Source organism: Salmo salar, chromosome 18 (assembly GCF_965601325.2).
Source record: "Salmo salar chromosome 18, fSalSal1, whole genome shotgun sequence".
Lineage (NCBI taxonomy): Eukaryota > Metazoa > Chordata > Actinopteri > Salmoniformes > Salmonidae > Salmo > Salmo salar.
The window spans coordinates 43,660,693-43,675,000 of NC_138308.1; the positions used below are offsets into that span (position 1 = coordinate 43,660,693).

A 14,308-nucleotide genomic window follows, 5' to 3' on the forward strand; every position below is an offset into this window, starting at 1 on the left:
AACTATCGTATTGAACATTAATGTATAGCACACATATAACCTGTGCATTGCATTAGGATAACACATTGTAATGATGACCTGGTGTTTCTAAACTTCATGACAGACATGAAGTACTGCACGTTGAATCGATACGAGTCCTTAGTCTGGGATACAGCCATCTGACGCATTTCCCTTTATAAAGATACTAATACCTGGGCTACTGTCTGCAGCACAGTTATTTTAGTTTGCCATGAGAGACGCGTTATATTCCATCCCTTGTAACATGGCTGCATTAAAATAGCATTGATTCACTTTGACTATATATGCACTGGCGAACACCTCTATAAAACATGCCAATTTAAATTTGGAAAAGCCTTAACAAATATTAATAGTGAAATATATCCTATTGACATTGTATCTAGTTTTGACCAAATGGATTGGAAAGTCCTTCCTTTATGCTCCTATAGAGATGATATGCGCTTCCCTCAGACTTTTAGTCGATATTTACTCATTAATTGCTGAGAACATGACATAACAGCCTACCTGGGTAAAGTATTTAGTGACAATTCCGCTCCCTTCCCTACAATATGTTGTATCGGCTGGACTCTGTCCTTTAGGATTTCATGTACAGTGAATATTAACGTCACAGGATGTGCATTTGAGTGGGAAATCTCTACATTTAATAATGGAGGAAAAAAGTAGAGCTTGTCTTGTTTGGAGCTCTCGGGTTTCAGCCAGGCAGCTATTGCATGTAGGACTCTCCAGAATGAAGCTCGTTCAGGGACAGGACGTGTCACTGCTCCATATATGGCCGAAGCCCCGCCCCACCAACGCGTCATATCGTGACAGCGCGCATCCCGTGGGTTTAGAGTTTTGGCTCCCGGGAAAGGTTCCACTCCTCCGGGATAGAGGGGTTGAGTTTTGTATGCTTCCATCCATTCTGCAAGACGCTAAAGGCCTCTCATCAACCTCTCCTGTGTCCAGGAACACCTCCGTAGTAATCATTTGGTTTATTTGTCTTTTGGAGCTGGAACGCATTGCCAGAAGTGGTCGATTCAACTGAACCTTTTTTTTTTTTTTAAATGCATGTTGTATGATGACTCCAGCTTGAGGAGACATCACCAAAAACAAAAAGTTTTCTTCAAACGCATTTCGAATAAAAAACTTGAATAAAACAGAAGCAACTACAACCATATCCTGCTATTTGAACGACTTCTTCAACGACTAGGATCACGTTCCCACCAGCTACAGAGATAGACTTCAGTAACCCATTCTGTAAATTGTTCATGTCGTGCCAACACAGGACGGGCTCAAGGAGACAGGACTTGTGAACTCAACTGGGACTTTTATTTCGTTTCTACACGTTTAACTACAACAAACTTATTTTACTGTTATTTGTCAACCACCAAGAAGGGAAAATTGCTCTTCAACAACTACCTTCCTATTACTCTCATTTGGCTGGAGCGGGTTTGTACGAAACTGTTTTAATGTTTGGAATTCAGGAAAATATAGGCTTACCTAGAGGAGGGACGACTATGAAAGAGGAACCGCTGGGCAGCGGGATGAATTCGGTCCGCTCGTGGATGCACACATCTGGGGTAGTGGATGCGAACACAGCCGCCCAAAGGTACGTTTGCCAAACATCCAATTTTTAATGCATTTCTCAGATTGCCCCTAAATCCCCACATTGCCATGTATCAATTACAATCTCCCTATGCGCCTCTTCTCTTCGGCACTTTCTCCAACGCTCATTACATCATATTACTGTTAAAGTGACAAATCAAAAAATCTCTTGTCTCTAAAAACGTGCCTTTCACCATCTCCCAATGTTTTCATCTGATGCTAACTCCATCTCCAGTGTATCTCTCCATCTAACCGAGGTGCTCCTCTATCTTCTCCCCGCAGCGGTGTGGGTTTGGCTCGGGCACACTACGAGAAGCAACCACCGTCCAACCTCAGAAAATCCAACTTTTTCCACTTCGTTCTTGCGCTGTATGACAGGCAAGGGCAGCCCGTGGAGATCGAACGGACAGCTTATGTGGACTTTGTGGAGAAGGACAAAGTAAGCGCCATTTCTTTTGGAATATCTTCCCATTTTATTCAAGTATTTTTTTTATTTTCACCTAAACAGTTCATCATTTGGTGGTAAAGGCAGGAACACGTCATAGGCGGTGGAGGAGACACGTGCAGTTTTGTGGATTTTCTAAATGACTTCGAATGTCACAAAATTATTTTATACATTTAGTTGTTATTTTTACTCTACATAGATAGATACCCCCTCCCCATACACACACACACACACACACACACATTCCCCGCCACTTGACCCCTTCATAATAGTCTATTTTTGTGACCTCATAATTACCACATCAAGACAAATATCAACATAACACAGTAAATGTATGTGACACTGATTCAATGCTCATTATTTTCAGGAACCAAACAGTGAAAAAACTAACAATGGGATACACTACAAACTACAGTTATTGTACAGCAACGGTAAGTGGTATAGCTACTGATGTCTGATTATTATAAAGTGAATAAATACAAATCAGGGCTGCATGCTTGGACATTGATTCCGTCAGATAACGTTGTATGGTGGTTGTTAGTCTGATATTGGGTTACATGTTTTAAAGTGGTAAATTGCCTACAGTGTCGGTGTCAGCTAGCGTTGTCCATGGTTAATCCACGCTCAGTTAGCGATGCGTGGGAATCAGATGTTAATCCACGTTTTAACCTGACGGTAACCAGATGGTGATCATGAAAATGTATTATGAAAACAAAACGTGTTTTATTATATTCATTTTATGTCAGTAAAAATTGTAAGACTTGGCGCATATATTTTCTAAAATATAATGCGTAAAAAAAATCACAGTGTAAATGACAAGATACTTAAAATATATATATACTTTATTCACAGGTGTCAGAACAGAACAGGATCTTTTCGTACGATTAATCGATTCCATGACAAAACAGGTAAGATGTTTTATATATAATTATCTGCATTGCCAAATTGTATGCTTATGCTGCTTGAAATATAACGTGTGTTGTGGAAACGTGCGTGGTTTTAGAATTGACCCTATTACAGGAGATATATGCTTCAATTATCAGCCTGTAAGTTATTAGGTGCCTGTGTGGGTGCGTTTTTTTATCGTTTATATTTCACTATAAATCAGCTCGCTCTCGGTTTGGAGCGATTGTATTGTTGTTATTATTTTTTATTTTATACAACTTTGTGAATCAGCTATATAGACATGGACAGTTGTAGATATCCGATATATAGTTAATTAAAATAATAACCTTTAGTGGCCTCTCTTTAATTCGGGTTGTAAGCTCCAGGGGTCTCCCGTATACCCGTGCAAGATCCCTCTAATGTTTATTTAATTTGCAGCCATATGCAAAAGTGTTTAATAGGGTTTATTTAATTTCCCTTTTTTTAATCGTGATTATACTTGACATGAGATATTATATATATTTTTTTGGAGAATGCTATAAAATATTTTGGTGATATTACGTTTACTGAAATTAATCGGTTTGTAGGTCTTCCGTGCTTTGCGTATTGGCTCCTTAGCGCATGTTAGTAAATGAACCCCTAATTTCGCTTATGTTCTAATAGATGGGATGACGTAGCCTTCAACAAACATAGGTTTTATCTGCTACGTAGTAATTGTGCGTTGACAGTCCATCAGTTCAGAAATGTTCAAATAATAATTTATTGTGACAAACAGACGAGCCTATTATTGCTAAAAGGAAGTCTCGGTTTAATAACAAGAGCCTCTATTTACTATGAGAGGCCACTTGAGTGGACAATGTGGCGCGTTTCCTCAACCTGAATGTTTTCGGAAGTCACTCTCGGCTAGTATGGGCTTATTGTTAAGTGCACTCCTCCAAGTTCACTGAATAGCTTCTAGCTTCAGTGTCTAGGGTTAAATAGCATTATTAATACCGGTTTGTTTATTCATATTTTGTCACCTCTTATTATTATATAGGAAATATAGGCTACATGTTAGATTCGTAGCCACTCCTCGTTGACTGTACTTTCTGTAGCCTATAGGTCTGTCTATGATCAGAGAGTCAATGACGCTGAACCGTCAGTTTATGGATTTCTGTTTCTTCAGCCGAGACACGGGAAATAAATCACATGATGATAACTGCAATACTCCCCAAATCCCTCATATATAGATGTAGTAGCCTATGTGGTACCCCTCTCACCTCCAATGGAACAGAGCTGTTCGATGAGTTTTCAACTATTACCAGAAGCCCTAAAAACGATTTAAAATCCCTATCTCATTTTGCTGTGAAATATTTGATGTAGTGTTTTTTTAATTTATTTATTCACCCGCTTGTCCCCTCTTGCTATAGCAGCGTTGTTACTCATTGTAAATACAATTGTGATAGGCCCTACAGTGTGTCACGCGTTTTACTTAATTGCTAATTATAAAGAGTTTATCTTTGATTAAAAGCACCGCTTCTTTGGTTTTACATTCATCCAAGATGTAACGGCGATGCGAGCGGGATAGGCAGGCTGCTGTTGTCGAGCTGTAGCGGTGCATCACAGACCCGGGGCAGAACGAGGGGAGGGAGAGAGACAGACAGAGAGCAAAAACAACTGAGGCCGAGCGCACCTACAGCTCCACGCCATCTGTTAAAGCCAATGCTCAAGAATTACTCTACCGAACCCCCGACACCGATTTTTTTTTTTATCCGAGAAAAATCATTGTTAGCGGCTCAAAATAAACAACAGCTTGCCCATTAGCTCTTTCCCCCCCCAAAAATATCTGTAGATTAGAATGGCGCTGATGTATACGGAAATTAGTATTATTTACATCGCCCATCTGCAGTTGAGAACCCACGTGTGGTTGGTATTATCCTGGGATAATGAATCAAAAATATACAAACAACATAATACACATATTAACCTATTTGACATTTTTTGTTGTTGTTGTGGTCTAGCAAATCAATTAGGCTATTTATTTACATTACAATATATATAAATATACATTTTTAAAGAAAGTAATTGTTTGGGAATTATCTACGAGAAATGAATTTATATTTTCAACTTACAATATAACCTATAAATCATAAACTATACAATTTCTGTATGTAGACCTATGTGTCAATATTAGTAGGTCTATATACTTTATGAATTAATAATCAATAAAATAATGAATTGACTAATTTATGAATTGAATGTTATTGTGGTGTCGGTTGAGGCTTATATCCTATAACCCACAGAGAACGGCAAATGTGCAACGTGTTATCCAGTTCGATATTTTAAACGTCTGCATCTGATGTCTTTCTCGCTTTGATTCCAAGGCTATAATCTATGAAGGTCAAGACAAAAACCCAGAGATGTGCCGAGTGCTTCTCACACACGAAATCATGTGCAGGTAAGAGCTTTATCACGGCGATTAGCTACATTTCAACGTCCTTTTAATATATGCTTGTTTTTTTATTTATTTTTTAAATATTTCTTTGCTTTGTTATTAAAATGCTGAGTTGAGGGTTTTGAGGATGCTCCTTACTAGATGTATTAACCCATAAACCTCAATCTCTTGTTGCAATGAAAACACGTCGATTCATATCGGCAGACTCATAGCCAATGTTACACAGGCTGCCTATTCTCAGACATAACACTATGCGAAATGGAATATTATAACTGGGGAGGTTGCATTCAATGACCATTAGGAATTACAGGCCAGAATCCCTGCATCCGTTTTAAACTACTATAGTTGGGTTTGATTGGTCAACTGACAACAGACACAGAACAGAGGAACAGGTCGCTGATGACGCCACATTCCTGTGTTCTGTCAACGGGCAGAATAATAACACAGAAACGGAGCTTTGATAATCTTGTTGAATCCCTGTTTATCATGAGCTGACCCACACAGTAGCCCACACAGCAGGCGTCATCCTGCTCCAAGTGGGCAGAACTACACCTCATCACCACGCCATAATGTACAACAAAAGCTATGTTTTCTCTTTAGATGATGGTTTGCATATCAATGAATGTTTCAGAGGTGTGTGTGTGTGTGTGTGTGTGTGTACACACACTGCTTGTAGTAAAGACCGTTTCCATTGAAAACACAGATGTGGTTTGGAGATCTAGAAGTGGAGGACTGTTAGACTTTTTTAAATCACTTTAACTCTCAGCAGCTAGCTTTAAAGAGCTTCACACACTCCCCACACCATATGGTGTTCACTTAGCTCATCTGGACATGGAGCCATCATACAACTAGGCTTTAAAAAAAAAAAAAAAATGAAAAAGTGAGAATGAAGCATAACATTTTGGTATAATTTCAACATGAATAAAACTATACCAGACAGTATTGGGTCCGGTCCTTTCCCCATCGGTAGCTCTGGCTAGACCCCAGCACCAGAACCAGCACCAGAACCAGCACCAGAACCAGCACCACCGGCTAAACCCAGACAATGCTACTTCAGTAAAAGATTGATGCAGGAGCTACATGGCTTCTGAGTGCTCTATTGAATATCTGGCCTATCACAGGAAGGCTGGTTTGAAGATGGCCGTCTGCATCCTCTCCAGAATTAACAGCTTGACAATTAGAGGGAAACAAAAAGCTGAAGCTGTGGAAAGACGAGTCCCCAGCCTCCTGGCATCTTCTGTTCTCAGTTCAGTGCTAGAGACAACACCACAAACATGTTGTCTCCCTGAGACTAGCAAACGTGCAGCAGCAGTGCTCGGCAATGCTAGGGGTACGTCCCAAATGGCACCCTATTCCCTACATAGTGCACTACATTTGACCAGAGGACGATGGGAATAGGGTTCCATTTGGGACACAGCGAGGAGATGTTTACCCGTTTACCCGGCGTGGCGAGACTGACTAGGTTCCATACCAATCAACAGACAGACAGACAGCTAGCGCCAGGCATACAGGCACAGCTCAGCAACAATCATTATCTAAACACTGTCATGCTTAGATAAATATACAATTAAAGAATTAAAAGAAAATATTACTAAGTAACAATTAAACATGCGAAGATCCACACTGTGTGAACCTCTTTGGGCTGCAGTTTACACATGCAGCCCAAATCTGATATTTTTGAACCAATCAGATCTGGATCTTTTGCCTATAAAAGGGGCAACAGATCAGAATTGGTCTGCCTGTGTGAACCTGACTTGATAACATCATCATTTTGTCCTCTCTAGTCGGTGTTGTGATAAGAAGAGTTGTGGCAACAGGAACGAGACTCCTTCAGACCCCGTTATCATCGACAGGTAAGAAACACACTGCTGTTTGGTACAGTTCTTTTCTCTGTTCTGGTGTAGTCGTGTGGCGTGTGCTGTGTGTATGTACGGAGTGTGATGGTCATGGTTGTTGTAGTCATTCTGGGACTGTTGTTGTAGTCATCCTGGGGACTCTGTGGTGCCCAACTTCTGTCTCTCTGTCTCTCTGCATTGTGCTGTCTCTGTGTTTGTTGTTCTCCTGCGTTGTTGCACAGGTGGGTTGACTTGGGAACCCGGAGGTCTCTGTGGGGATTGGGTAATTGCTAGCGAGTTGTCAGGGGAAACAGTTTCCTCGGCCTTTCCTCTCTCTGTGCTCTGCCCTGCTGTGAGGAAGTCAGTTGTTTACGCCTGGAGTGCGCTTGGCTTTACATTCAGACATGTATCATTGAGTGGCTGCCTCCTAATTTGCAAACAAGTGTTTTATTCAGTACTCTGTCATTTATTCCACTATACTGTATTTCTATGTGAATCTGAGTGCTTGGCTGCCTTTCTCAATGGGCCCACTGTCCAGGAGAGCTTGATATCACGTTAGATATATTGTTACTGCTACTGGCCGAGCACAGTTTTCTCAGTCGTAGTTCATTGGATGTGAACAAGTATGTTGGGAGAGGGAAAGATGATGAGTTAAACCAGGGTGAAATATGGAGAAACCAGGAGAGGGAAAGATGATGAGTTAAACCAGGGTGAAATATGGAGAAACCAGGAGAGGGAAAGATGATGAGTTAAACCAGGGTGAAATATGGAGAAACCAGGAGAGGGAAAGATGATGAGTTAAACCAGGGTGAAATATGGAGAAACCAGGAGAGGGAAAGATGATGAGTTAAACCAGGGTGAAATATGGAGAAACCAGGAGAGGGAAAGATGATGAGTTAAACCAGGGTGAAATATGGAGAAACCAGGAGAGGGAAAGATGATGCGTTAAACCAGGGTGAAATATGGAGAAACCAGGAGAGGGAAAGATGATGCGTTAAACCAGGGTGAAATATGGGCCACCAGTGGATAGCAATGCTAATGTTTGAGTTGTTAGAATAGCTGTTTGCTTAGCGGAGAGTATTTGGTATCTGACACAGGGAACATCTCTCTTATTAGTAATCAAATATGGACGGCCAGTTGCTGCCTTCACTCAGTCAGTCAGTGAGAGAGTCTATGTGTCAACCAGTGGAACATAGAGCTCACATTCTGGACTGGAGCAGCTCTGGTAGAATTTATGAATGTTTAGATGTATTCACAATCACATGTATGCATTTTTGGGATCTATGCATTCATTTTACGCTGTTACACATTATTGTATTATGACTGTATATGTATTCATGTATGTGTGTATTACGACTCTAATGGAATATTGTTTTGTGGAAATAGGTAGAGATAGAATGATGCTTTTCAGAACTACTTCAGTTGTACAAACCTATACACGTGTTTCCATGGGTTTCCACGTGTTTCCACGTGTTTCCACGTGTTTCCATGTGTTTCTATATTTCCTCCTATATGTTGAGAAACGGACATCATTATTTGACAGTGGAATGACAGCGTGTGTGATGTGATGTGTCCATGTGTGTGTGTGTGTGTGTGTGTGTGTGTGTGTGTGTGTGTGTGTGTGTGTGTGTGTGTGTGTGTGTGTGTGCGTGTGTGTGTGTGTAATGTCATCTGTCCAGTGTTAACAATAACTTGTTGACAAGGTAGATTTGACTAGTTCTGTGCTTAGCACTGTTACCACTCTGCAATGTTGTTGCTTAATTTTATTATTATTTTATTAGTATTTTATTAGTATTTTATTAGTATTTTATTAGTATTTTATTAGTATTGTTTATTTATGGTTAACTTGTGTCTGTGGCGCTGACTGAGTGGGAAGGGAAGACGTTGCAGACTGACAGTCTAAATAGTCCATAGAACTGCTACACAACAGATGAGGTCTGAGCCGTAATTCAATGATAGGTTTAAAAACGCTGTGTCTCACATAACCTCGAGCCAGTGCTCTGTAAGTCTCACAGCGAGCCGGTTTGTTATGGTGTGAAGCAGTGGAAACGTGTAGCCTAGCTGGTCCCTCCCTGTCCCTCTCCCTTGCCTGCTATGATCCCTGGGAAGGCAGAGGAAACACGAGGTCTTTTCACTTGTGGTGCCGGTGATATTGTGTATTCGGGCTTCAAAGTCAGGCGAGCACTTTAAAACAGGGCGTCTCTGACATAGTTGCTAGTTGCTCTTCCCATAAATTGCTTGACTTTGTATTGTGACTAAAACACAGTTAAAAAGGGATCCTGTGTCTCTGCACTTTGTGCTTCAATCTCACCCAACAATGTGAGTGTAACAGAAGTCCAAAAGGAACATGACAGAGAAGGAGGGGGGGGAGTGGATGGAATCCCATAACAGAGACAAGAGAAGCAAAAAAATGAGGATATTGTAGTGGAAGTTCAAACAAGTGGATTAAAAAGCTTCACATTTTCATTGTAATGTGTGTGAATGGGTCTGGGTGTGGGTTTCATAGAGGAGGGAGTAGATCCGTCCTGTGGTATCACTAAAGCAGATGGATGTCATTAGCCTCTGCTATTGTCTGTAGACGCCTTCCATGAGCCCATGGTTTTCTCCTATAGCCCTCTGTACATCCATCCAGACAGAAATCACTGCAACGCTAGTTATCAGTGACTGCAGCGCTAATGTACTGTATATAAAGATCACAAGAGATGAGGAGAAGAGAGAACACAGCTCCATCCATTATGCTATTGTCTCTGTGTGTTTGGGTCTTCTTGCTGTAGCTATGGACATTTAAACATGTGTATGAAACATTAATATTTTATTGACAATTTTTTTAATTGGCTATCAGGTTTTATTTTTATTGATGTGTCTTATGTTCTGTGTCGAATGGTTTGTTGGAAATGTGGGGTTTTGCATGTACATGGACAGAGTGTCCAACTGGGTACCTGAAAGGGCGGAATGTTGAGGCTGACAAGGGAAGTCCGATTACGTTACAATCAAAACGTCTAACTGTAGAGTTCTATAGAGAGAGAAAGAAAGAGACAGAGACAGAGAGAGAGAGAGAGAAAGGAAGGAAGAGTGAGTGAGAGAGAGAGCTAGATAGAGAGAGAGTGAGACAAGGAGGGAGGGAGCTAGATAGAGAGAGAGAGAGAGAGAGAGAGAGAGAGAGAGAGAGAGAGAGAAGGAGGGAGGGAGGGAGCTAGATAGAGAGAGAGAGAGAGGGTTTTGCACTGTTGGGGTATGCTAAGCGGTCCGGTCTCCTGATCCATTATCGATAACGCTCTCAGCAACATTTTCCCAGATGGCAGGGCATGGCAGGGCAGTCATACTGCTAGTTGGCATGATGCAGGACAGTAACTGGCAAACTGGCAGATCTGGCATTTTCACTGGAGTTTAGGAGACTTATCATTCCAAATGTGTCCCATTTTCCTGTAGTCAAGCCAGACATCTGTTTATCCCATTTTCTTTTGGACTTTTGTTACAGCTTTAGGTTTTGTGGAGGAAAAAAATAGAAAAGTTGGTCCGATTTAACAGCTGTTGCAGAATTTGGTTGTTTGACGCCGGTGCATCTTTAAAAAATGACAACAATAACCCAGCCACTACTACTCCTATTCTGTACATGATAGCTATTGGTTATTGACTTAAAGATAAATATTTGTTGTAATTATTTAAATGTTCTACTCTAGTCTGTAGGTCTACAGGACAGCTTCAGTAAACCAACATCCTGGGTATTCTGATCAGTCAGAACACAGGACAGCTTCAGTAAACCAACATCCTGGGTATTTTGATCAGTCAGAACACATGACAGCTTCAGTAAACCAACATCCTGGGTATTCTGATCAGTCAGAACACAGGACAGCTTCAGTAAACCAACATCCTGGGTATTCTGATCAGGCAGAACACAGGACAGCTTCAGTAAACCAACATCCTGGGTATTCTGATCAGTCAGAACTTGGCTGTAGTGGTTTCATCTGCTCTACAACATCAGCTTATGTTTTGGGGATCTAATAATGGCGTTGTGTCTGAAGGGTGATTGGTGGGTTTTTCCTCGCTACTAGAGCTTCCTTTCACTTCCTGTCACAAAGGTCAAGATGACCGACCTCTCCAGACAGCCCACCCATTGAATTATTCATGACATTGACCATTTTTTTGTGTGTGTGTATGTGTGTGTGTGTGTGTCAGTGCACACAGTTGTTAGTGTCCCAAATGTCTTCCCTATTCCCTATATAGTGCACTACCCTATGGGCCCTGGTCAGAAGTAGTTCACTATGTAGGGAATAGGGTGGCGTTATTCTCTACACTTCATATCATTCATTCATACAGCTCATTTAACGAGAGGGGAGCTCCTTCTCCTTGCACCTGTTCAACTATTAATATCACGTCGTTTGGGTCCGAGGCTGACGTTGCTTAACATTCATTATATTCATATTAGAATTAGGGGAGGATTGTTATGATCGTTACCACACCTTGTCAACGGCTAACAGTCAACGTTGGGTTAATATATAACACTCCTGTCCATGCTAGGGGGTTTTATAGAGAGAAAACAACACTTAGGACAGTAGTCAACATTGACCCAATGGCCAGTGTTTTCATTTCCCTTCCCTTTTTAAGCAAGCAGACAGACACTTTAAAGAGCTGGTTAGGGTTTTTCTCTCCCCCTCATGGCTTCTTCGCTAAAGCGTGATTAAACCACACTCAGGCAGAGTTGCTGTACAAATGGCAGCTTTTATAAGGTCAGCTCTTTTGTGGTGAAACGCTATGTAAATTAGGATCTGCTGTGAAAAAGGGGGGACATTAAACTCAATTCAATTCATTGTCCTCCTTAATGTCATTTTCCATTTTGCTAACGTCGAGTCCTGGATGGACTGTCAGGAAGTATTTCTCAATTGATTTTAATGGCATATCAGCTTGGAAACAGAGGGGGGGAAGGTGGCATGTGGATACAACCTGGCAAAGCTAAGTGATGATGAAGGTATGTTTATTAAAGTGATAGTTCACCCAAATAAAAATAAATCACACTTTGGCTAGCATGTAAAAAGTTAGCATTTGAAACAGTGTTCAGGAAAACAAAACCAAAGCTTAGATTGCTGTTATACCTTGTCCATAGACTGATTACAGGGAAAGGAAACCAATATGTAATTTTGTAATTTGATTAGGCTATCCCTTTAAGTTCATTTAATTACATATTTTCATGGCACCTGCATGGTCAGTAATTAAACCAGAGTGTTAAGGGTTAATTGCCCTTCTCACCTCCTCCAACATAAAACCCAAAGAAGGAACATAATATACTATAAATGAATCTATACAGCACTATAAGGTCTCATACATGCGTATAACAAGTAATAATACATTATAGCTGTATGCCCTAAGTGAAATGTCACTTTTGCCTTAAGGGGACTTTTCAGTAGTGTATATTTCATGTTACTGTATATCCCAGTCCTCTAATGTACCTCTGGCCCTAACAACCCAGGCAGAGTTGATATCAAACAGTCTCTATAGTTCAGATTAATGAGGTGGTCCTGTAGAAACTACAGCAGGCTGACATCCACCCACTACAGCTGCTGTATTCCTACAGACACAGTACACAGGTCACAACATCTAAGGGGTATTACCTATGAGCCAGTCAGCAACCTCTGAGAGAGAGGGAGGGAGGGGGAGGGAGAGAGGGAGAGACAGGGAGAGGGAGGAAGGGAGAGAGGGAGAAACGGGGAAGAGAGAGGGAGAGAGGGGGAGGGAGGGAGGGAGGGAGGGAGGGGGAGAGGGAGAGACAGAGAGAGGGAGGGAGAGAGGGAGAAAGGGGGAGAGAGAGAGGGAGAGAGGGGGAGACAGAGAGAGGGAGAAAAGGAGAGAGGGTTAGGGAGGGGGAGAGACAGAGAAAGGGAGAGAGAGAGGGAGAAATAAGGAAGAGAGAGGAAGAGAGGGGGAGGGAGGGGGAGAGGGAGAGACAGAGATAGAAAGAGGGAGAAAGGGGGGGAAAGAGGGAGAGAGGGAGAGACAGAGAAAGGGAGGGAGAGAGAGGGAGAGAGGGGGAGACAGAGATAGAGAGAGGGAGAAAGGGGGGGAGAGAGGGGGAGACAGAGAAAGGGGGAGTGAGGGAGGTAGAGAGAGTTCTACTTGTTTTCCTTCAGAGCAGGCCTGGTCAAAGCATTTTTATGGTCTAATCTACGGATGGAGACGTCCCAGTCAGATTGAGGAGGGTTGAAATAACAAAGGAAACCACATCAAGCTTTTATTTACTGTATTGTATGTACAGTTATATTGCTGTGGATGATTCACATATCTGTTAGTGTTTGCCGACGATATAATCCCGGCAGCCACTTATTTGCGGTGTGTGTATCCGTGGTTGGTGCCTTTTGGAACTGCCAATCACAGCCTTGGTTTTGCTTCTCTCTCATTTGTTTGCTTGGCTTCCCATTATATAGCTGTCTCATTTTTGCCTTTGGCATGTTAACCTACACTGTGAGATCCTTGTACACAGAAACCAGAGGGTTTACGGTTTGTATGTTTTAAAGAAAAGCAAGAGAGGGGTGGTTGAGGTGAGGGAGGGAGGGAGGGAGGGAGAAAGCGAGGGCTGTCAAAAATAGAGTGAGGGGCTTTGATAAAAACCACTCCAGGTTTCTGGTTACTGCCTTATCAATGGGAAAGAGAGATAGATTCCACAGCACTGTTGTTAGTCATTTTGTTGGTTGTCTTTGATTAATTGCCTTAAAGAATGTAACATACAAAACGTGTGCTGAATGTGTGGTTATAATCTCTAAAAAGGATCTTTGTCTGTGTGCACACTTCACATATATAACAAACCAACACTACACATATACTGTATACATATATAACAAACCAACACTTATTCACATCGATTCGTATTCACGTACACAGATTTACCAGAACCAATTTGACATGTTCACCTTAATAATGGAACACATTGATTATAAATCATTTCATTTTCGATGGCCGACTGGGTGGTAGTGGCTAGGTGAGAGGGCTACAGCTGGCCAATGAGAACAAGGTCAGTATTATAAGCTTCAGGCTTGAGGAGCCACAGAGTTGAACCTGTAACTTGGCTGATGGACTGGCTGAGCTTCAGGCTTGAGGAGCCACAGAGTTGAACCTGTA

General features: G+C 41.6%; 1 protein-coding gene across 1 annotated transcript in view; it reads left to right on the forward strand.

Annotated features, from left to right (window-relative positions):
* Positions 1 to 845: 845 nt before the first annotated feature.
* The window catches only part of LOC106577377 (transcription factor COE3), a 217,881-nt gene continuing 204,418 nt past the window's right edge, over positions 846 to 14,308 (forward strand). The window contains exons 1-6 of the mRNA XM_082964544.1: positions 846 to 1,606; positions 1,885 to 2,041; positions 2,415 to 2,478; positions 2,900 to 2,955; positions 5,296 to 5,369; positions 7,151 to 7,219. Of these exons, the coding sequence (XP_082820670.1) occupies positions 1,467 to 1,606; positions 1,885 to 2,041; positions 2,415 to 2,478; positions 2,900 to 2,955; positions 5,296 to 5,369; positions 7,151 to 7,219 (560 nt within the window). The 5' untranslated portion in view covers positions 846 to 1,466. The remainder of the gene's footprint in view (positions 1,607 to 1,884; positions 2,042 to 2,414; positions 2,479 to 2,899; positions 2,956 to 5,295; positions 5,370 to 7,150; positions 7,220 to 14,308) is intronic.